The sequence below is a fragment of the Aptenodytes forsteri genome, unplaced genomic scaffold (assembly GCF_000699145.1).
Source record: "Aptenodytes forsteri isolate BGI_AS27 unplaced genomic scaffold, ASM69914v1 Scaffold172, whole genome shotgun sequence".
Classification (NCBI taxonomy): domain Eukaryota; kingdom Metazoa; phylum Chordata; class Aves; order Sphenisciformes; family Spheniscidae; genus Aptenodytes; species Aptenodytes forsteri.
Genome location: NW_008795018.1, coordinates 322,202 through 343,855, shown reverse-complemented (window position 1 = coordinate 343,855; position 21,654 = coordinate 322,202). Strand labels below are relative to the sequence as shown.

General features: G+C 42.0%; 1 protein-coding gene across 1 annotated transcript in view; it reads right to left on the bottom strand.

The window, feature by feature from the left end:
- Window positions 1-19,306, bottom strand: part of EPSTI1 (epithelial stromal interaction 1) — a 50,259-nt gene extending 30,953 nt beyond the window's left edge. Inside the window, exons 1-5 of the mRNA XM_009275636.1 lie at window positions 19,056-19,306; window positions 8,758-8,816; window positions 6,671-6,754; window positions 2,882-2,955; window positions 2,166-2,249 (exon numbers count right to left, since the gene is read on the bottom strand). Of these exons, the coding sequence (XP_009273911.1) occupies window positions 2,166-2,249; window positions 2,882-2,955; window positions 6,671-6,754; window positions 8,758-8,816; window positions 19,056-19,252 (498 nt within the window). The 5' untranslated portion in view covers window positions 19,253-19,306. The remainder of the gene's footprint in view (window positions 1-2,165; window positions 2,250-2,881; window positions 2,956-6,670; window positions 6,755-8,757; window positions 8,817-19,055) is intronic.
- Between the last annotated feature and the right edge of the window lie 2,348 nt (window positions 19,307-21,654).

Sequence of the window (21,654 nt, the reverse complement as noted above, 5' to 3'; positions counted from 1 at the left end):
ATACTGCTTTTCTCTGCAAAACCACCATTAAAGCAGTAACATAAACAGATCCAATGTTCATAAGCAGCACTGGCTTACCGTAGGTCGTCCTTACAACCAAGGAAGAACTGAGCTGAGTACCAGCACCCGTTCTAGTTATTGCGCATTAGTCTGTAGGGCTTCACCATTCGCGTTTGTTGGCAAAGTAGCTCCCCAGCTGTGAAAGTTTCAGGGCCCCTGCTGATAAAGGTGGCTAGCCATTATCTCCGTTCAGACTGTCAGACAATTTGTTTTTTATTGAATGAATAATAACCTTGAGCAAAAGAAGGACTGGCCAGCAAGAAAAGAAGGCTTGTGAATTTGCAGAAAGACATGCTCTCAGCCGATGCCCTGCAGGTGCAGTTGTCTACAAATCTATCACTTCAAAAAAAAAGTTCCTCTCCTGCGGTAACCAGGGCCCAACGTTGGTCGTACAGTACTAGTTCTTTAGGATTCCTTTCCTGTCATCCTCAGCTCTTGGGAGCCTTTCATCTGCAGACAGGGTGAGTTAGCCAAATTGACACCTTTTAGTGGCTTTCCAGCATGCTTTTCTTAAACACAGAATTGAATTTTTAGTATATAAACATCTTCCAAGCAGAAATCTTCATCAGCTCAATCACTATTATGGAAGACAACCCGAATAAAAAAATTCAAAGAGTTCCCTTTCATGCTTCTCTGTTTTGTTTGTTTGCTTTGTGGGTATATGTTTATTCATTCAAATTAAACAGTCTTTTTGGCAAAGATGTTTGCCATGATGTTGCATCCTCCTTTAGAAGACACTGATAGCTACAGTTTTACTATCTCCAACATCTATAAAGATTTTATAATCCATGGGAGTGAAGGTAAGAAAATTAAAGAGCATGAAAACAAAACTGATACATCAATATATTTTCTAGGTGTAACTATAAATTAGAGCAGTCTTGCAACATTTTTCTTGTCCAATGCCCACAGGCAAACAACATATATTTAATAGGTGAATAAAATATAATTAATCCCCTTTCTACCATTGCTATCATCACTGCTTCTGGAGCTACACATGAGCTGGTAACTGTTAATGACATTTTCACATGATAATATTTATTGTGCCTGTGAGCTATTGTGTATGGGCTTATCCCCAAAGAGTAACACTAACCACTGAAAGACTGGGAACAGACTAACCCTTACCTAGAGGCAATTAAGGCTATTTTTGTTTATGCATGCCCTTGTACGCCATCCAGTAGTGATGATTTTTTAGTTAATTCTCAGCATCCAGCTTCTGCATAGAAGATCATTTTTACTGTTGTGGAGACAAAACTTGCAAACCTGAAATCTCCCTTTCTCTCATTACTACTGTGCACATCAGTATCATGCTCCCCCTTTTTTCTTTTTTCATTTAAATTCCACGTTACATTCTCAAGCGAGTGCTACTTGGTTTCCACCAAGGAGACGTGAATGAACTTTTACAAAGGTTTATGCAGCACACAGGATGAGAAGATGCTTTGTGAGAATAACCAGAAAAAAACAAACAAACGCAAAATAAAACCGAAGATTTGAAAGTGAGCTATCATTGGTGTCAATATATGGTGAATATTAGAAGGAAAAGTGATCTTACATATTAGCAATACACCTGGGTGTGCAAGCCCCAGAGGGGCTGGAGCAGCATCTGAATTTCAGGGTGCGCTCAGCACAATGCAGATAGACTACACTGACCTTTTCAAGATTTGGATGCCTTTTCCACCATGACAGGCTGGATTTTCTTGTATTCTTCTCATGTGTATAGCAGGCAATTATGGATTTCTATAAGGTCTTTGTGCCACCTGCCACAATCTGATCTTACAGAGAGAGCTCATGCCAAAGTGGACTATATAACCTGTATACACAACATTAATCCTGACCCTCGTGTTCTCCCTTTCTGCTGAGTCTTCAGGATGGATGCAACTGAAAGGCCGGAGTTTCTGAAGAGCCAAAGGAACGCTCAAGCCCCAAAGAACACCACGTCAGGCATCCTTCAGTCAGCTACAAAGAGAAGGAGGACTGGATTTCCTAACTCTTTGATGCAATCCAGGGCTACCATTTAATTTAATTAGCCTGTTCCATGTAGTTCAGCAAAATGAAGCGTTAAGACATGAACTTTGTTATGTCTCCAACTCTGCAGTAACCATGTTTACCTTTTCTCTCTGAATTGCTTTCTTTTTCAGGATTTCAGCTTCTTCAGCTGCCTTTTTTGCTTTTACATATTCTTCTCTCTTGTGCTGTATGACATAAACATAGAAAATTATTTTACATGTGTATGTGTACAAAGAACACATAAGGTAACTTGACTTGACTCCCATATTACACATCTTTCAAACCTAAATTGTGTTTGAGGAAAGTTTCCAGAGTTTTTTCTTAAAATGAGGCACTGAATAAAGCAGGCTATGCAGCAACTACTCCAATATTGGCTTTACAAAGACTGAGAAATCTAGGACTGATAAATGGGCATCCATGCAAGGAATCACACAGCTGATTGATAACTTACAAGCATTTATACCTTTTATAACAGGAACAACATTTCTACATAAGCACTGGATGGGGTGGTACATTGATCAACTAGTCGAAGTGTAGGCAGCCTGCCGGGAGATACAGCGAGGCATATAAGTGGCTTTACAACTGTACTGGTTATCATTTTAGATATGATCTGTGATATGGGTTGCTACATATTTATAGCCAGATTTCTCATTTTCTTTGCTGCAGAACGTTTGTTTCTAGTTTTCTGCTGCATCCTTCAGGTTTCATGACTTTCCTTTGTCAAGCAGCTGTGAGTTCATTTTATAGCCATACGAAACACTTCATGAAAAGCTTTTTTTTTTGAGTTCTTAAAATAAACAAATTTATTCTTCCTGACCTTTTGCTGGTATTTAGATTGCATGAGCATCATTTGCTGTTTTTGCCTTGCTTGAGCCTCTGATTCCTTTCCACCTTAAAAAAAAAGAATAAATTGCATTTTCCATGAGCATTTTAAGTTCAAATGCCAGTCATTTCAGAACAGAGCAATATAACAGATTGGATGTATGTATACACAGGAAATTTTTCATAATTACAGTAGCTGTCTGACGTTAAAGAGAACAGACAGGAGACCTTTTTGATCATTTTATCCACCCGTCAAAAGCGCTAGCTTGTTATTTACAGAGCATCCACGGTATCACCCACTCTACCAGCAATATGATCAGTTCACTGAGGAATTATTCCATTTTCAGAAAATCAGTCACACTTTGCAGATGAGTCTTCATTTTAAGATCCAGCTCTCCCCACCTTTGCTCAGTTTATCTCACACACGCATACAGAGTCAGAAATTTTATTGCCAAAAAGTTTCTCTTTTATCAAATTTAGGAGCTTGGAGTCTCTGCCAGCTCTAGTGGGATGCTATCATTTGAATATCTTCTAAGTAATGGCTTGGGGCTCAAGGAAGAATCCCCTTTCTGAAATAGAAATCAAAGCCTTTTCCCACAGACCTCATATTCATATCCAGGTAGCAGAAGGTGCCCTTTCCAAAGGCACAGGCTCTCTCTTGAGAACATCTCTACCTCTGGCCATAATGTTCAGCCTTCAATTAAAAAAAAAAAACAAACCCACAAACAAAACAAACAAAAAAACCCCAACACACAGAGAAAGTGGTAATAGGTCTTAAGGGATGGAGGGAGTGGGTTTGATTCTATTATTCTGCTCCACTATTTTCCAAAGTATTTTCTTGCTTTGGGAAAGCCAGTAATTCATTCCCTTGGTTGTTGCAAAAAACAACAGAAAAAACAACAGCAGCCCCCACCCCATTTTGAGGATGAGGGCTGTATTTTCACCTACTGATTTTCCCCACTATCTAACTGTTAATTCTACAGAAACAGCTGGACTAATCTGTGCTACCTGAGGTGCCTGAAATGTAAGACAGCTATACTAGATCTTTCAGGAAGGATCACCCTTCACTAAAAGTAGCTTTCTCCACTTACTAACGGAAGGTAACTAATCTTTAGGTGCTTTTGTGAGGTTCAGTGAATGGGAGATCAGTTCCCTAAGTGAGTAAACATTCCTATGCACACAGATAACTCCATAAGATTAAGCTCGCAAGAAAGACTGGCCATACAGTATACAAGCAACAAGCTTACAGTAGCAGTAAGCATACAGCTGGCATTGTAGAGTGTCTCCTCCTCAGGTCTAGGAAATAAAATTGCTACTAAACAAGTTTTGAAACCTTTTGGATGCTTGATCTTTCTTTCTTTCTAGCCTTTTATTAGCAACTTTTAACACTCGTGTTCACTGTTCATTTCTGCATGAACTGCTGGACGTTGGCTCTAAGCAAGTATTTTACTGATCTTTATTAGCCATTGCCTATAGCCTTTCAGCCAGGTTTAATTCATTCAAGTTGGCTTGGCTGTAATGTGTTAAATGTTTCACTGAAGTCAGAGTATGTTGTGACTGGCTTTTTATAATATGATTGAAAAAGAGGCCATTGCATTTATCAGGCATGATTTGTTGCTCCACTCATTGCTTACGGAGGAGGGTGGAACTTGCATCCTTCATTGCTCTCATCCCTCTATGGTACCTGAAAGTTTGCCAGTCAAATATTACAGAGCTGAAATCCAGAATACTTATTTCCCTATGGAAAGCATGAGTGTTAAGAAACTTCAACTTTAAGAATTCCCTGGTGATTTGGACTAGATGTGTAGTGTCTTAAAATCACTCTGAGAAAATAACATAGGATACTTTTTTACCTTAATGAGTACCTACAGTTGTGAAATTAGAGATGCCACTTATATTTTTTTCTCTTTCCTTGAGCTCTCTTCTGTTCCAAATTTGTTCCTGTGGGAATGATAAGATCTAATAATCTTTGCACCTTACCTCTTTTCAGAGGCACTGAACATAGTGCACGTGCCTCAGTCTCCAGGGGTCTTTCTAAGTGGCAGCTAGACAGTGACTGAAGAGCTCATATAACCTCCTTGAATTCTTTCAGCTTTTTCTTGCTTCTTTTTTTTTTCTCTTTAATTTGCTTCTTTCCCAAGAAAAGTTTTTAAATGCAGTGGGGCCAGAAGAAGTTAAGACTCCCCACACTCTTAGTCACTGTGGGTTTGCCACCATGTTCCCAGTCACGCAGCCAGCCTGCGCACATTCTGCATAGACACCACACACCAACTTTCTGTTTTCAGATTTCACTTTCTTCAGCAAAAAGCTTTGTGGTCCTCTTGGGACAGAAGCATGTCTTCTAGGAACTACACAGGCAAGAAGCAGCTAGTATGTATGAACTCACAAAGAGCATGTCTGGCTACATGATGGTGGGAACACAGGGCATTACGCCAACTTGCAAAGGTAGGCTCACCACGGCAAACAACTGGGACTCAGGCTGCAGGGCAAAAGAAACATGTGGGATCAGTATCACCTTGACCCCAGAAACAAATCTTGGTTGAGGCCAGTTCAAATTCCTCCATCTCCCACCTGGTATCTATTTTTATACACAGTAAACCACCCCAAACTTATCTTGTATAGCACGGCAAAGAAAGAACTTAGTTTCCAGGTCAAGCAGACAATAGCCTGCACTGTGTACCCCAAATTCTCCTTCCACAGCCAAAAGAAGGAAGAGGAGCTCTAGTTTCACAAAACTAATAAAGGCATCATGATAATCATTCACTTTGTCAGAATGAATTTTGTCCCATTTCTATTAGTACAGTTCCTCAAGGTCATCCCATTTTTGCTGCACAGTATCCTCATCATGTTCTATATGGATGATGCTTTCAAATTTTGTCTTGTCAGCAAGTTTCATCAGCTCTCTCCTACTTTTTGTGCCAAAGACATTAAAGAGAGATACTAAAACAAGATAGGTCTGAAGACTGGTACTTGAAAAGCACTTCTAATAACCTTCCTCCTGCTTCAGCACAACCTGCAGCCCTATTCTCTGTACAAGACTGGAGGTGTATTGGGGGTTTTTTTGGTCTTTTTAATTTTTTTTAAATTAACTCCCAAATAGCACTAAATTAAGTGCTTTATAGTGGTTACAATTTAAGAGATGCACTACAGTTCCTCTCACTTGTCTAGGAAAAAAGTTGGCTATCTTATCAAATACATCAGTTCAATTCAGCGTGACCTAAGTTCCTGTAGCTTTTTATCTTGTTTTTCATTTACTTATCTCTGTTGTTATTTTTATAAAATTGTTAATACAGAGACTCATGCACATTTAGCCTGCAAATGCCTGAAGCTGCAGGGATCACTTCTGCCTCTTCAGGAGCCAGCCATCAGGAAAGCATATGTACCGGCCCCTAACACAGAGGAGTTTTCTTATGGGTAAATGGAGGGTCTCCAACACACGCTGTCCATCTGCACGCTAATGCCAAGTGTGCTTCCCCTTATAGACATCAACCACAGATGACGTTGCCAGCAGGAGGGATAATCCACCTCTTCTTCCCAAATGTTAGTATAGATTTTCTACACTGATCTCGACAGATTTCTTGGGTGACAATCTATGCTGTTTTGTTTCAGAAACTTCTTCATTGCCATGACCATCAAGAAGCACAGAGCACATACAGTAGGCTCATGTAAGCCCTTATTGACACTGAATCTCTTTAATAAGTAGCATGTGAGAAAAAGTGAAAAATGTCGTATGTCCTGGAAAGTAAAATTTTGCAATTCATAATAGTTGATTTACATGTCTTACCCAGTCTCTGTGGAGCCAACTTAATTGGCCCTGGCCTGTGCTCTTCCTTCCACTGCTCCAGGTCATCTAGCTCTTTCTTAGCAACTGAGCAGGTACAAAAAGAAACAAACATATGGACGTTAGAGGCAGTACTAAAAAGCAGGCGGTATCGTTAATTGTATGCAACCCTGAAGACCCATCCAGGAACAGACAAACTTGTTCTCAAGAGGTGCAGATAACCCCCAGGAGGTTACACAGTCACTGCAATGATCAGCTGACAAGGCAAACATTTTGCCTAACATGAGACTGTATGGTGAGTAAACCCTCAGACTCAACCCCAAAAGCAAAACAAAAAACAGCTAAGGGACTGCTAATAGACTTCTTTTTAACCCCTGGGAACCTCTAGGTAAATGCCACAGTATTTACTCCTACAGGTAAAGCAGAAGTTGTTACAATTAAGATGTTATTGCTGCATGTAGGGAAATGCTTGTGGTGTAACGCTCCCCAGCAGGGAAATGAAGAATAAGTAATTTTCCCTCCTAACCACATGCTTCCTAAATAAAAACAGGAGGAATGCATGATTCAGCTTCAGTTTAAGACACTTCCACATAGGTGTCCACATGTGAGATGGGTGGCAAGCTCCCAGTGTAGTCAGTGGAAGTCTAGTCAATACAGCCAGGGGCACCAGCCATATGCTCTAGGGTGGCTGGCTGATTAAACTGCTCTCCCAAATCAACTGACAGAGAAAAAAAAAACAACATTCCTTTCAATAGGAAGGCACACAAAGCCTATGGAAAGAGGAGCTGTGTTTTAGAGTAGTACCTCAGTTGCTCTAAGAGCTCAATTGACTCTTACTAAACCCAACATGAACCATTTTTTCTAATGGTAGGCTATGGCTAACAGATGCTAACACCAGCTCTCCTCTAACATGATAAAGCCAGTTCCTGGGCAAGTCTCTAAAGAGGCCCAAGAGAGATACCAGCTTGTTATTTCACCTTTAAAACAAGCACTTAGGTAGAGACTGGATTCGGTGAGGCCCTATTTCTGCCAGCATCCAAGGCAGAAGTATTTGGCATGCTTCAGACTTTGCATGCTGGTGGCACAAAGTGAAAGCAGGTCTTTTTTAGAGTAGCAGCACCTTTGGTGTTCGCGTCAGAGTCAGCTCTAAGATGATCTGCTTTTATTCCTCCTTCCAGAAGATTATGGTTTGGTTCAGAAGTCCATTTTCTTTCTCGCAACCAAAGGTAACCCAACCCTACAGCACCCTGCTGGTGAAGCATTTCAGCCAAACTCACAATGTTTGAAAAGAAATGTTTTTATTGCACTGTTTCCTTGAGGGCTCAAAACATGAGGAGTGCTGACTGACACTCCTTCAGCTTTCGTATCTTGCACAAATAAACAGCCAGGAGTGCAGGACTGCAGTGCTTGGTCACCTCTGCATACAGAATTTATTTCATGGCTCTTTTGCTGTAACTTTCGGCAATGAAAGCTTTTTAATACATGCCTAATATTTCTGGTAGAGGCTCAGGGTGTTCCTGCTTAGCTACTTTCACCAGCAAGACTTGAAGCCAAGCAGAAGTGAAGATATTTTCCATCTAAAATGATCTTTCCCATCTTCATTAAAAGATCCACCTACAATCCTTAAACGGAGATTCAAGAACCAACAGTGGTTCTAGTTGCTTTAGTCTCCACATGAGAGTACTTTCAAAAATATTTCTTACTTACATTTTTCTTCTTCCTTCCCCTAACCCAGAGAGCGTTCAAAGTTGGGTTCTCTAATCTGAATTCAATCCTGTAGAAGTGGGATAGAGCTAATTCCAGCTGAGTCTTGTAGAAGCCAGCTAGAATAGCTCCAGCACTGAAATTACTGAAAACCTTTTCCTGAACAAGACTTATTCCGCATGAAGTTTAGCCAGATGAGAAGTTAATCTTAAGAAAAGCCCACACAATGATGGAGAATGCTCACAGCACTGACTTTACTGCCACAATTGCACATATAAAAGCATTGTAAAAATTAGGATAAAAGTTGCAAGGGCGATAAAGCGCACAAACCCCTAAACTTATTCAAGTAGAAATAATGTATTACCATATTAGACAACTCAACTTACTTTGCTGCAACTGGTTTCTTCTGGTTTTGTTTGGAGTTATCAAGACATATGGGTTGACACTAAAATGAAAGAGAACACTCTCTTATTTTTCCTGTCTACAGAAAAACAGGACTGGAAGGGGTTTCCTTCATCAGCAAGGTCAGTTTTCTGCTGTTGTAGCAAACAACTACATATCAAAACCGGTATTTGATTCAGCTCTTCAGGATTTTTTGGTAAATACTCTAGAAATACTTGTTATATTTGGAATTGGCTGCAAATACCAAGGATAACATTTTCAGACACTTTTAGCATAATCTTCACTTTTCTTATTTAAGTCTCACTCTAGACTGCTGACCTCAAATCTCAGCCATTTCAAATCAAATCAAATCACTTCCTTGAATCAAACAGTTCCACGTGGTAGACAACTACTTCCACAGCTTGTTCAAACACAGAGAAAGACCATGGTTTACTGGGAAGAGCACTGGGGCTGGCAGTCCCACCCCATACCTCAAGGGCACCAAGCACCTCTTAGATTTAGGCAGTCTGACCAAAAGTTGTCCAAGGAGCGCACAAAATCATACTGTTTGTGATGGACCCAGGTGACTTGCTCTCAGCCCGAGCCTCAGTTTCCTTGTCAGCCTTGTGTTTGTCAGGCACCAGGAATTCCTTGGGCATATATATCTTGCTGTCATGCCTAAGGTGTGACTCATTGAATCAGGACAAAGGCCCTGTTTTGCTAGACTTAATTCAAAATGCAGTTGCTGTCTCAAGGATCTATCAATCTAACGTGACAGCAAAGAGGCAGGACAGGGTTCAGAGTGTATTAGAGACTTGAGGTGATCAAAAGAGTGATGAAAACATGCCAGTTCCACTTGGAGAAAACAAAGGGCTTTATCAACACGGTGTATTGTGTGGGTGCGAGTCTACACTGCTCCCGCTCAGGAGAAGTTAAGCCATGGGGGTGCAGGTTTACCAGAAATGCACTAAGCAGCAGTTGGCTCCACGTATCAGAGTAAGCTCACATCTCTCCGCAGCATTTGGCAGGGTTTTATCTGCACACATGGGCACAAATATTTCATCTGACTTCATCGTGGAGAAGGCCCAAGGAGAAGAGCAGAAAACAAAGAATAATGAGGGACGAAGGCTGAGCCTCTTAAAAGAAGAAAAGGCCACAGGGGGTGCCTAGAGGACAAGCTAGGAAGCAGAGAGATCACAGTTGGCTGTGGAAAAGCAATGAGAGAATGAGGCCCAAGACTAAGGCTAAAAAGGGGAATGAAAATCACGCAAAGAGATCAAAGTGCAAAAAGCTGCCTGCTGCCGTATCACTGTAATTCAGGGGTTGGGAAGGAAAGTATTTATATCCAATTACCTCTTTCTCTTTGAAGACTTATTCTAGGAGGATGTGGATTAATTTATGAGATTAAACTAGTAAAGATAGAGCTGCGAGCTTTAATGGTGCCATTTAATATGATCTTTTCCCTTCCTGCCAGCATAGTCTGGTGCCTGTGAGACTGTTCTTCACCTCTCCACCGAACCCCAGACCCTCAAGGGCATAAGCTAAGAGAGCATCAATGCCCCTCCGGCATTCGTGGCACAACTGCAACAGTTACTTAAAAGAAGTTTTGCCAACCCATCTTGCTAATGGCATAACATTCCCCATCAGTGATGGTTTTTCAGCTTTTTCTTTATTTGACTGAGTAGTAGCATTTACAATTTATCCCAAACTGCCTTTGACAAGCTGCCGTACAGTTTATCAGTTTCAAGAATTTTTTTTAGTAGTTTTTCTTGGCTGTTTCAGATATTAAGGTCATATTTCTCTCAAGTTCATACACAAAAATTATTAAGTACCTTTTACACTCCCTTCCCTTTGTCAGTGAAAAAAATGGCTGGAATTGTGAGTTGCAAGGCTACATATTTTTCTCCTCAAAAAACATCCGTGCATCTCAAGAAATCCCACTGCTTCACAGCACTAGAGGGCAGAAGAGTTTTTATATCATCAGATGTACTTTGATGACTTCAAACAGTGGTTGGTTGTTTGTTTTTTTTAAATTAGGAATCAAATTAAAAAGCAAGCATTGACCTCTGCGTGTCTGCACATGTATGAGAAATCACGATATCAAATCTAGCCCTTATGCCATGAATCATTTCCTTTATCTGCTTCTGCTTTTTGGCTGGAAGGCTCAGGGTTTGGGAGGCCAGGTGGGGGCCACTCTTCTAACATCTGACCATGGTCATTATCCAGGAGCTCAGAAGGATGGCACGTGAAGTACAGCAAAGATCAATCAGCTTCCGAAAGGGGTAGAGGTGACACTACACTTACCGCCAGGGAAAGCTCTGTTCTGTTTTCCGAAGAGCAGCGTAAGAGTCATTGTGGTTAAAAGAGTGCTTTCTTAAAGGCCAATTTGGTTTCCATGTCATTGAAATAAAGGCAAAGTTAAAATAAAATGAGGATGCCAAGTCTCCAGTGGGAGAGGGAAAGGGAGAACAGGATACCAACTTTCGGTTGTTTTTTACCTAGTGCTTATACTTTGTTTTAGTCCAAGTTAACAACAAAAAAAAAAAGAGCATTACTGAGTTTATCTAATTTTATAGTGTTCACCTTGGTCTCCGGAAAGATAGATCTGTAAGAGTGTAGCTTTGGGTACTGGGATCAGGGTGACGCAAGAGCAAGCACATGGTAAACTTCTTGTGGGGTGGGTGAAAGTCAGGGTACGAACTGGTCCTTGCTTTTCAAGCCCACAGCAGGAGAGGAGCCAGATGAGCTGTTGCCTGAGAGACACCATCTGCCCTACCAGTTCTAACGCTAAAATTAAAATCCACACCTAGCATCCCTCATTTTCTTGAGATTTTTTTGAAGGAAAGAAAGTTAATGCAAAAATCCACCACCAGCTTTCACCTTGTGTTTTAGCCAGTTTGCAGGATATTGCATGTCATTTCTTTGTTCAGAAAAAACCTCTGATCCAGTAAAGCCTCTAAAACCCTCTACAGCCTGTCAATTTAATATTCCAGTCAGTTTCTGAGTTGCAACAGTAGCCATAAGTCTGGAGCAAATTATCCTACTTACCTGGGTAGCAATTAAGGAAATGTGAAGATTTGAAGCTATCAGTGATGTGCAGACTTTTTGTACTTTATAACAATATACAAAGTACTTCAAAATCCACAACCAGAAAAGATGATAAAGAATTTAACTTTTCAGGTTCCCTAACAGTGATTCTTATTGTTATATGACTTAAGCCTATCTTTGGGGTAAGATTTATAAATCTATAAATTTATTTATAATCGGTCGGCAGGTGGTGAGCAATTGCACTGTGCATCACTTGCTTTGTGTATTATTACTATTGTTATTATTACATTATTATTATTGTTTTTATTATTTTATTTCCATTATTAAACTGTTTTTATCTCAACCCACGAGTTTCTCACTTGTTCAATGCCCCTCCGGCATTCGTGGCACAACTGCAACAGTTACTTAAAAGAAGTTTTGACAACCCATCTTGCTAATGGCATAACATTCCCCATCAGTGATGGTTTTTCAGCTTTTTCTTTATTTGACTGAGTAGTAGCATTTACAATTTATCCCAACCTGCCTTTGACAAGCTGCCGTACAGTTTATCAGTTTCAAGAATTTTTTTTAGTAGTTTTTCTTGGCTGTTTCAGATATTAAGGTCATATTTCTCTCAAGTACATACACAGGCTGTTTTATAAATAAAAATACAGAAGCCACTGGGGGAATGGGGGAGAACTTCTTACCCAGGTTATAGCTCTTCAAAAAAGAAACAAATTGTCTTCTACCTTTATAGATCGTATTGATCTTGATGAGACTTCTTTTGGTTTATTTTCTCCACAGAAAATGGGAATGTATTGAGTAATTACACAGACTGAACAGATATTAACGAGAGTAAGAAAGTTATAACCCAATAAGAGAATGTATCTGTATTGAAATAAAAACAGAAAGCAACCTCATATGATATTTCAAACAGATAGACATAAATACCACAGTAGTGGGAAGATAAACACCTATATAACTATCTATAAATAGGTATAGAAACATTTCAATCAGGAGATACATGCAATACAGTCACAGAAAATCTGCAAAGATAGTTTACAGTTTGAGTGATCAGCAACACAGAGAACACCATGTCTGCAATCTTACATTCTGAATCCTGTGTGTAACTACTTATCTAACTAGCACCACTCAAGGACACTTTTCCAATGCTTTCAGGGTACAGACCATAGAAACCCTTGTTCCACTTTCTTTCAGGTTTGTATAGAATAGTTTATTTCTAAAATTGAAAAACCACATGAGAACTGCTGTTCACCAATAATGTCTTTTGCAGAGCTGTGCCCTTCAGTTTTTCCTCAAGCCCACTCCAGCCATCTACCACTGGGGAGCTTTCCAAATGAAGTGTGAAATAGTTTAAAGAGTTACAAAAGTAATGGCTGTTATAAACTATTTCCAGTTCCACTGTTTTATACTGCGGGTGCATCGGTACATGAATGCCACAAAGCTGAAAGCTAAATATTTTGCTCTGTTGGGCAATGTGCTCTCTGTAAGAGACAGAAACCAGGGAGAGTGTAGTGGGAGAGCAACACAAATGACTAAAACTTGGGAAAAAGACCTGGGCAGGTTCACTCTGGAGGAAGGACTCAAGGGAATATATAGGTGAAATACTGCATTAAATAATATGTTAAGACTGAATTTAAAAGAGAAAAGGGACCAAACTGCCAAAGACAGTTGTTGAATCTCCTCCAAAGATACGCTAAGCTGAACTTTGCATTCAATTATCAGGAATTGTTTTAAGAGCAGTCAAGTCCACGCCACCACAAAGTATTATTTTCACCAAGGCTCCCATGCCTGATGGAGCAGCCATATGCTGCCAAGCACCATGGAAGCTGCCAAATCAGAGGGCTACAAGATGCCAAATCCCAGCAAGCAGACAACAACTGTCCTGTTGGTATCCCTATTTCGCAATGCACATACAGCCAGATGCTAACGATAACTGACAGCCACAGTCCTAAACCTCAGTCGAGCAATATGCTCTGTGCCACGGTGGTGCCATAAGCAGAGTTCTGGGAGGGCGCACAAATCTTTCATGCAGCTTTGGGGCTCTGGCTTTCCATCTTTATCAGCAGCAGCATCTTACCAGTTCACAGCTCAGAGACAAAAGTGAATTGCTGGGGCTTAACATTATACCCTGCCCGATTCATCCTAGCTGCGTGTGTGCTCTTGACACAAGAGGCAGAAAATAAACTGCATTAGCAGAAAACGTTCATCATCAAAAGTCTGCGTTCATGGATTTTGTCCTGTGTTTGCCACAGGCTAGGAGTGCACTCAATTACCACAGTTCAGCTGATGTCTGGAAGCTTATTAAGCCAGGGTAACCCACTTCTGTATCTGGTCCTTCTGGTTAGCTAAAGCTTTCATTAAAATGGCCAACATTTTTGCCTTAGTGAGGCCTCAGGTTAAAACAAAGAGTTAAATCCTGCAGAAGTGAACTTGCATGGGGGAAGAGTGAGAAGGAAAACAGCAGCAGAGAGAGGCCCAGGAGAAGGTATGAGTCAGAAACAAGCAGGAAAGCAACAGACGTGCGGTTCTGCTGTTGGCACCCAAATCTCAATTCTCCGGTACCCACAAGCTTATAGGGAAATTCCTGAAGTTAAAATTTGGTCCAAAGAGTAAAACTGAAACTCAGAACTGAATTTCCAAGAGTTAATATGGGGCTTGAATTCAGCAGCTTGCTTCGGGCTCAGCATGCGATAGCACAGTGGAAAGAACGGCAGGTGCTTCAACCAGCACCCTGCTTGCTGCAGTAAACACATCGGTGCTGGAAGACTATCTTAACCACCCTCTAAAGCTCCAACGAAATTGTCACAGTGATGGATCAAATCAGGGAGCCAAGGGATAGCTCTAAGCCCAAACTCGGCTCACAGCACAGCTTTCCCTCTTCCCTGAAAATGCTAACGTGCCATTAGTCAGCATATGCTGGTGGGCAGACTACACCAATGGGAGAGAGTTCGCTGTGGCAGTGTGGTAGACTAACATCAGACCCAACAAAGTCTATGAAGTCAGATGCAGCCATGTTTATGCTGTCCCCAGGTCCCAAAGCAGCTCAGTTACCTCAGCGCAGCACAGTGCCAGGGATGCAGTGAGCACGCCAGAGCCAGCTGGAGACCTGGTAATCACTAGCCGTGAGGAGCACAGAGCATCCATACGTGGGCAGGCCAGGCACTGGGCTTGGCAACACCAGTGCTGAGCCAAGCTACCCCCTGCAGAGGTGTCCGTGTGTTGTAAGCCAGGCTTGCCAGCATGCCTGGAGAGCTAAGCAGGTCAGACTCTATATCACATGAAGATTAAGACCTAAACTAGTGGCATGTTCATCTCTGCTTCCTCCACTTTCTTTTCAACAATCTGTTTTCTCCTCCTCTGCACCACAGTATTTGTTGTCCTTTTGTTGTCCCTGCCCAAACAGAGTATCCTCCCATATGTTCCTTATTCGTCGTCTCACCGCAGCCCCTCATCAAGCAAACATGTTGGGGCTTGTGCAAACCAAGCTCTTCCAAGAAAGCCTTCTAATACTGTAGTTAAAAGGACTTCCTTCCCCCCCCACATAGGAGGAACACAGCAATCCCCATCATCCAGACCAACAGACATCTTACTGCATAGTTATCCTCTTACATGGACTCAGCCACCAAACACTTGGCTGGAGATAAGGATGGCTACTGACCACATCGAAGCCGGGCATCTCTGAATCGCCCCACTGGGCTGTAAAGATTAATCCATCAGCCTGAAAGATAGAGAGTTGGGAGATTTCTCCTGTGCAGTAAATGCAGAGCTCAACTCTAAACAGATTGTCCATAATTCAAATTACCCTTCTAGCACTCCCACCAGTGGCAGGGCAGTGGGCAAAACAAGCATTTTGCTAAGCATCCGTCTCCAGTTTCATAGACTAATTAGGTGTTTTTAAAAAGAAATTTCAGATCGTGAGAGAAAATAAAATTTTCAGAACTGCTAAGTACACTCTATTAGCAAAAGATTGAGAGGTCTTACAACACTATAGACATATTTTTTTTCTTTTAATTCAGGATGAAGATTGAAAAAGGAAGGAAAGAAAGCCCTGATGGATTTGGCTCCGGCAGTCAAAGAATACAATTTCACGAGCCAAGCATTCTAGTAACTCTGCTCTCCTTTCACACAAAACGATGAGGGACTGTTACCAGCTGTGCTACAATACATCTTCAGATTTTATTATTTTGAATTTGATTTTTTTAATGGATTTTACCAGAACCGATATTATTCTTGCCAGCTTTAAAGGCGCCAAGGACAGACTGCTGACTGGGGGCAGCATTTTCTTTTTCAGGCACTAGCTATCTAGTTCAGCCTCTAATTTCCCCACTTTCCTCCACCTTTTCTTCTGTACAGACTTTTGTTTCTGAATAGACATGAACAGGGGCAATTTGGGAATTCACTTTCTACAAGTTAATTTCATGGCACCTAGCAGACAAAGTGAAGTAACTTAAATGCAAGCTTATTATTATAAGCAGTTTCAAGCACTTGTCATCCTCGTGATTTTTTCTTCATGGCCTGTAATCACATCCTATATATAACTGGAGGGGGATGTGCAAAGTTTCATTTCAATTTTGCATTTGAACAAGTAGTATTCTTAACTCAATTAGGACCATTTTATTATCACTTCTCAGCCTCACATATCATATAAGGGCTCTTCCAAAGCAAGAGAAAAATTACCCTCTAACACCAGTTGCCCACCTTGTACTTTTTAATAGTCACGTTTGAATACCAACTAGTGGATGAAACTACAACATGCCATGACCCACACATATTTCATGTGTCCAGTCTATACGAAAGGCCACCTGATCTCACCCTAAGATGCTGCTAAGGTGTTTTCCCACTCCCAATTGCTCTGAAGCACAGCCTGAGACTGAGAGTTTGCATGGAAACAACACACGCGCACAGAAGCTTCAACAGAGACTCCAATTCCTGCTTTGCTGGCAGCAAAACCATATCCTGGCTGTTTCCAGAAAATAGCAAGCAGCACACAAGCTGGAATAGAGCCACTCCTTGGCACAGAGGTATGCTACTTGGGCCCCTCGTGTTCCCTCTGCTACACATATTCCTGAAAGCCTTGTAGGTTAATGCTAGTCTGTGCATTTTTTCTTCTACTGACAGCCTATGACTTCAGCTCTCTGCTCTGTTCAATCCTTGGTTATCCTAGAGCCTGAAAACCTGGACTATTCTGAGGGTGTCCTAATATTTTAGTTTTAAAGATCATGTTCAAAAGGATTGATGGCTAAAAGGCTGAGTCAGCTTTATCACTGCTAAAATGATATTTTAATCTGAGATCGTTCTTGAAACATAACTTGAGATAACAGAACAAAGATAATAACAATGAATGAATTAGCTAATTTTTGTTTTAAGAATAAAGATCTCCCCTTGTCTGCTTCAGTATTTCGGATACCATCTACCACTTTAATCTGGATTAGTTGAGGAAATTGCAGTTTAAGCATCTTCATCTCCTTCAAACTGACTGCTAGCATCCCCCTCCTCGAGGGAAGGGAGCAAACTCCAGTCTTGTTCACTTCTTTTTTTATTTGTTTCCCACCCATATTACGTGCTTTCTCTTTGAACCTGCCTTTCCCTCATTCCTTCTTCTCACTAACTACATACTAATGCAGACTTCAATTCGTACACTCCAGGTTTAGGAATGAATTCTTTGTTACAGTTTTATGAAGACACAGAAAGAATCTTTCGTATCACATAGCAAAAAATACTAAGCGCACACACAGTCCTTGCAGTAGATGCACAACAGTTTTCTCTCTGCAAGCATCATATAAAGATGAAAAAGGGAACAGGGTTTTAAATTATTCTTCCCCAAAAGCTTACCTAGTTTTAGTGGGGATCCCATCGTCCGGTCAGAATCTGTGTGAATATATTTGCTCTAGCCTTAAATTCTGCGGGGAGCTCAGGCTAACCAACTGATTCAGTATTTACCTAACCTATACCAGGGAGTTTGTATCCCAGACTAAATCTGGACAAAGACAGTTATACCAATGGGAAAACTCCCACTATCCACCCCCCCCCCAAAGAAAAGGCAAAAAAATGCACGTAGCACAAATATGTAAGCTAACTAGGGCTGCTCGCACTGTACTGTGGATATATGCCAATGTCAGGGCAGGCAAGACAGAGGGTCTTTCATGTTTGGAAGTGGCAGAAAATAAACATAGACTGTAACTCAGGAACGGTTGGTTGCTCTCCTGAAAGTCAGTCATTAAAGCGCTGACGGATTTCAAAGCTACCCAGCTCTTAATAAGTCCCTGCATCATTACTACCTAGCAGGCAAGCATTCCTGGGTTACGATGGAAAGCTGCTGACTGCTGCTTGTGATCAGCAGCCTGCCACCTCTTCCACAGCGTGGCTCCACCTTCTTCATCCAGAAAGATGGGAAAGGAAACTGAAACAGCCTTCAGTTTCTGTCAGCGGCACTTTGAAAGGAGGGGAAAAAAAAGGCAAACTAAGCAAACTCAGCACATAATAATAATAGCATTACATGCACTGTTACTAACAGCTCAGAAAAAGCACATTTTGGGGAAAAAAACTATAAACAATTACTTCTGGTCAGCTAAGCATAAATGTGTTAAGTACATGTCCATAAAATACATACACACTACTGTCCATTTCTATTCTGTATTATATCTGCAAGCTAGAGCTTATACAAGCTATCTTGTATAATTGCCACTGGAAAATCAGAGATGGACTGAGCATAGATCCCAATAAAGCCTAAAATAAAATTGAGGGCTGAAGCTTTGGCTTTACTTTTGTCAGCATGAAGTTGCTAGAAGCTGTTCTGTGTCCTGGACTGCATTCAGATCAGTGCTGGAATGCAGCCTATATCCATCTCTTAAGCCAAAGGAAGTATTTTTAGACTTTCCAAGATGAAATATTAGGAGATAGAAAACAGGGAGCTAGAACCAGATTTGAAGTTTCACTTTGAAAAAAGATGCCAAGAAACCGACACTACGTACGGCAATATCAAATGTACAGAACCGGCTACTGCTGTTGCATGAGGTGTAAGCCATGCCATCACGAAGCCAGCCAGAACAACTCAGGTCCCATGTAAGAAGTGTCATTCATAGGTAGGCTTCAGGCTGACCACAGGTGGCTCTGAAAGGATGAGGACAAGCTGCTGGTGTGCCCAGTCCCTCTATAAAGTATTTCTGCCTTCAAAGGTGCACACCTTGAGTAAGGTGGAGAACAGGCACCCGCTACACACACCACCATCTCAGCCAGGCTCCTTGCTACTTACTGCTGCTCTTGCTGTTGTTGATAGACTGATGCTTGGCCGCTTTGCTCCTCTTCAGATGTTGTCAGCTTCTGACGGTTTTCAGCCTCCTCTGTCTTACTGTTGCCATCCCAGAGGTAACCCTGAGAGGAAAACGGGGTACCGGAGGCAGCAGCCGTCCTGTACCTTCTGTCTTCCATCCATCCTCTAACCCCAGACATTGCTTTGGGAGTACCTTGCCTTGTCAGAAAGGAGTATTGCAGCTAAGGCTAGGGAAAGACACAAAACTTGGAGTTCTCACAACTTGGTTTCAATTCCTTGTAAGACCCGCCCCTGCCTGGACTCTCAGCTGTAAGATACGCAAATACATGGACTGGTTTCTGAGTCATCCTCCAGCTGAAGTTCAGTTTGATCACCTGAACCACAGCACCCAGACAGACTGGAGTCATGAGGTGACAGCAAAGCTGATCTATACTAACAGAACAGTCAACAAGAGTTTGTGCAGTCATGGAATAGACTGCTTCAGCATAAGCACGGTGAGGTCTGGCTGAAAGCAGTATTTCCGACAATTTTTTACCCCAGCATTTCAAATTTGCCAATGACAGAGGGGAATACCTCTAGGAGGGTTGCTGGTTTCTATTTTGCAGGAGTGTAAGAAGAAAGATGAAAGTGAAACTAAAAACTAACCCTCAGATGAATCCTAAGGCAATGGTCCTGCACAACTCCAATTCTGCCTTTCAGTTCTGCTCAATCAGAAAACTTTTTTACTTCAGCCTTCCTAATCCTACCTGATGAATAGAGGACAAATACATGATCCTCTTAACCGAAAATGCAGATCCCTTCAGTGAACACATCTGACCTGTGGTATTGTATCTATGGGATCTGCAGGGCTGGGGAAAACCAGCAACCTTAATAGCACTAGTAAAATAAAGATGTTTGGCAGCTCCTAACCCAAGAAAAAAAGAACTAGTAATGTTACTCAAGCTTTATGCAGCAGAGCTAGGGAAATTCAGCTCCACACATGCAGATCCTATCACTTTTTGTCCTCCGCTGCTCAAGCTGCACTAAAACCACATTGCTGAAGGGATACTTTTGTGGCCAGGTCTCCTGACTGTCCAGACTGTCCAGGTCTTACAGCACACCCCACACATGCTGGGAAAGTAGCAAGATAAAATGCCACATGGAGAGCCACAGGCTCTCTCTGGTGTTCACAGTGCTCCCTGGGGTGCTGTATGGGACCCCATCACCAGCAGCACACCTCCCAGAGCTGCCACATCCTACAGTGCGTATCTCCTAGGGCTGCCCGATGAAGGCAGCGTCAACGGTTTCTCCCTCCCGCCATCCCTCCTAACATGCTCTGCAGCAGAGATGATCTGCAGACTCTGGAATGCAATGGCAGTAGGTTGCAAAGGGACAAGCTGGTGCAAAGTCCCTTGCACCTCTGCCAGAACTGTCTTGCTTCTGGGCCATGATGGGTCTAGCCTGGTCTATGAGCATACAGGAACACTGTGGGAGAGTCCAGTATGGTCACATCTTGGAGACAGATAGCCAAAGTCAAACAGAGGCCCTCTGCCCACCTTCTGCCAAGCCCTGATCTGTCTAATCCCAATCTTTCTTGAGACGACAATGCGGCATTTATTGAGACATACGCAGAAGCCATCCCAGGTTGGCAGTGCAGTCTCCCTTTTTGTTTTCTTAGGGGAAAAATTGGTCTCCGGGACATTTTTTAAGGAGCTGGCTCAGTTGGGGGGGATAGATGCCAGTTGCCTTTTAGCTGCCTGGGCCATTAATCAAGAGTGCTTGCTCACACAGCCCCTGTCTTGGTTTGGAAACTGCCCAGGAGGCCAGAGCAGGCTATAGTCCTCTTTGACCCATGTTGTTTAAAGCCGTACACTGTGGGCAAAGGAATATGTCTAGCTTGTAGGACGTTGCTGGGCCATAGCTGCAAGGCAACTCTTGATGTTGCCAACATTTCTTGCTTCAGAGTGTTCCAGGCTGGTGTGGGAGAGAGCATCTCCTCTGCCAGATGTCTTCAAGAATTGCTAAAAGAGCAAAGGGCCTCGCAGCCTTGGAGCAGCTGTGTGGGCTTATTCTTTACTTCGGGTTTCTGCGGAGAACACAGACATTTTGTCCTGGATAGTAATTGGGCTCTTACCAGAAATCAAATGCATGGCACTTGACAATCTGAGTCATCCCCTAAGTTGTCCAAGAAAGTGTTCAGGTAGGCCAGAAGGCTGGAGGCTTGCTGTCCTGCTTCATGTGGGCTGCCACCTGCTAAAGGCAGGCCCTGGGGAAGATCTCTTAACCCAGGTTCCCCCTCCTCTTCACAAACATATTTTGTTTTTTTGTACAAGGTGCTGGCCAATGAAAGTAAGTGTCGTGGTTTAACCCCAGACGGCAACTGAGCACCGCTCAGCCGCTCGCTCACTCTCTCCCCCCCGCCCAGTGGGATGGGGGAGAGAACTGGAAGAGTAAAAGTGAGAAAACTCGTCTGTTGAGATAAGAACAGTTTAATAATTGAAATAAAATAAAATAGTAGTAGTAGTAATAGTAGTAGTAGTAATAATAATAATAATAATGATAAAAGAATATACAAAGCAAGTGATGCACAATGCAATTGCTC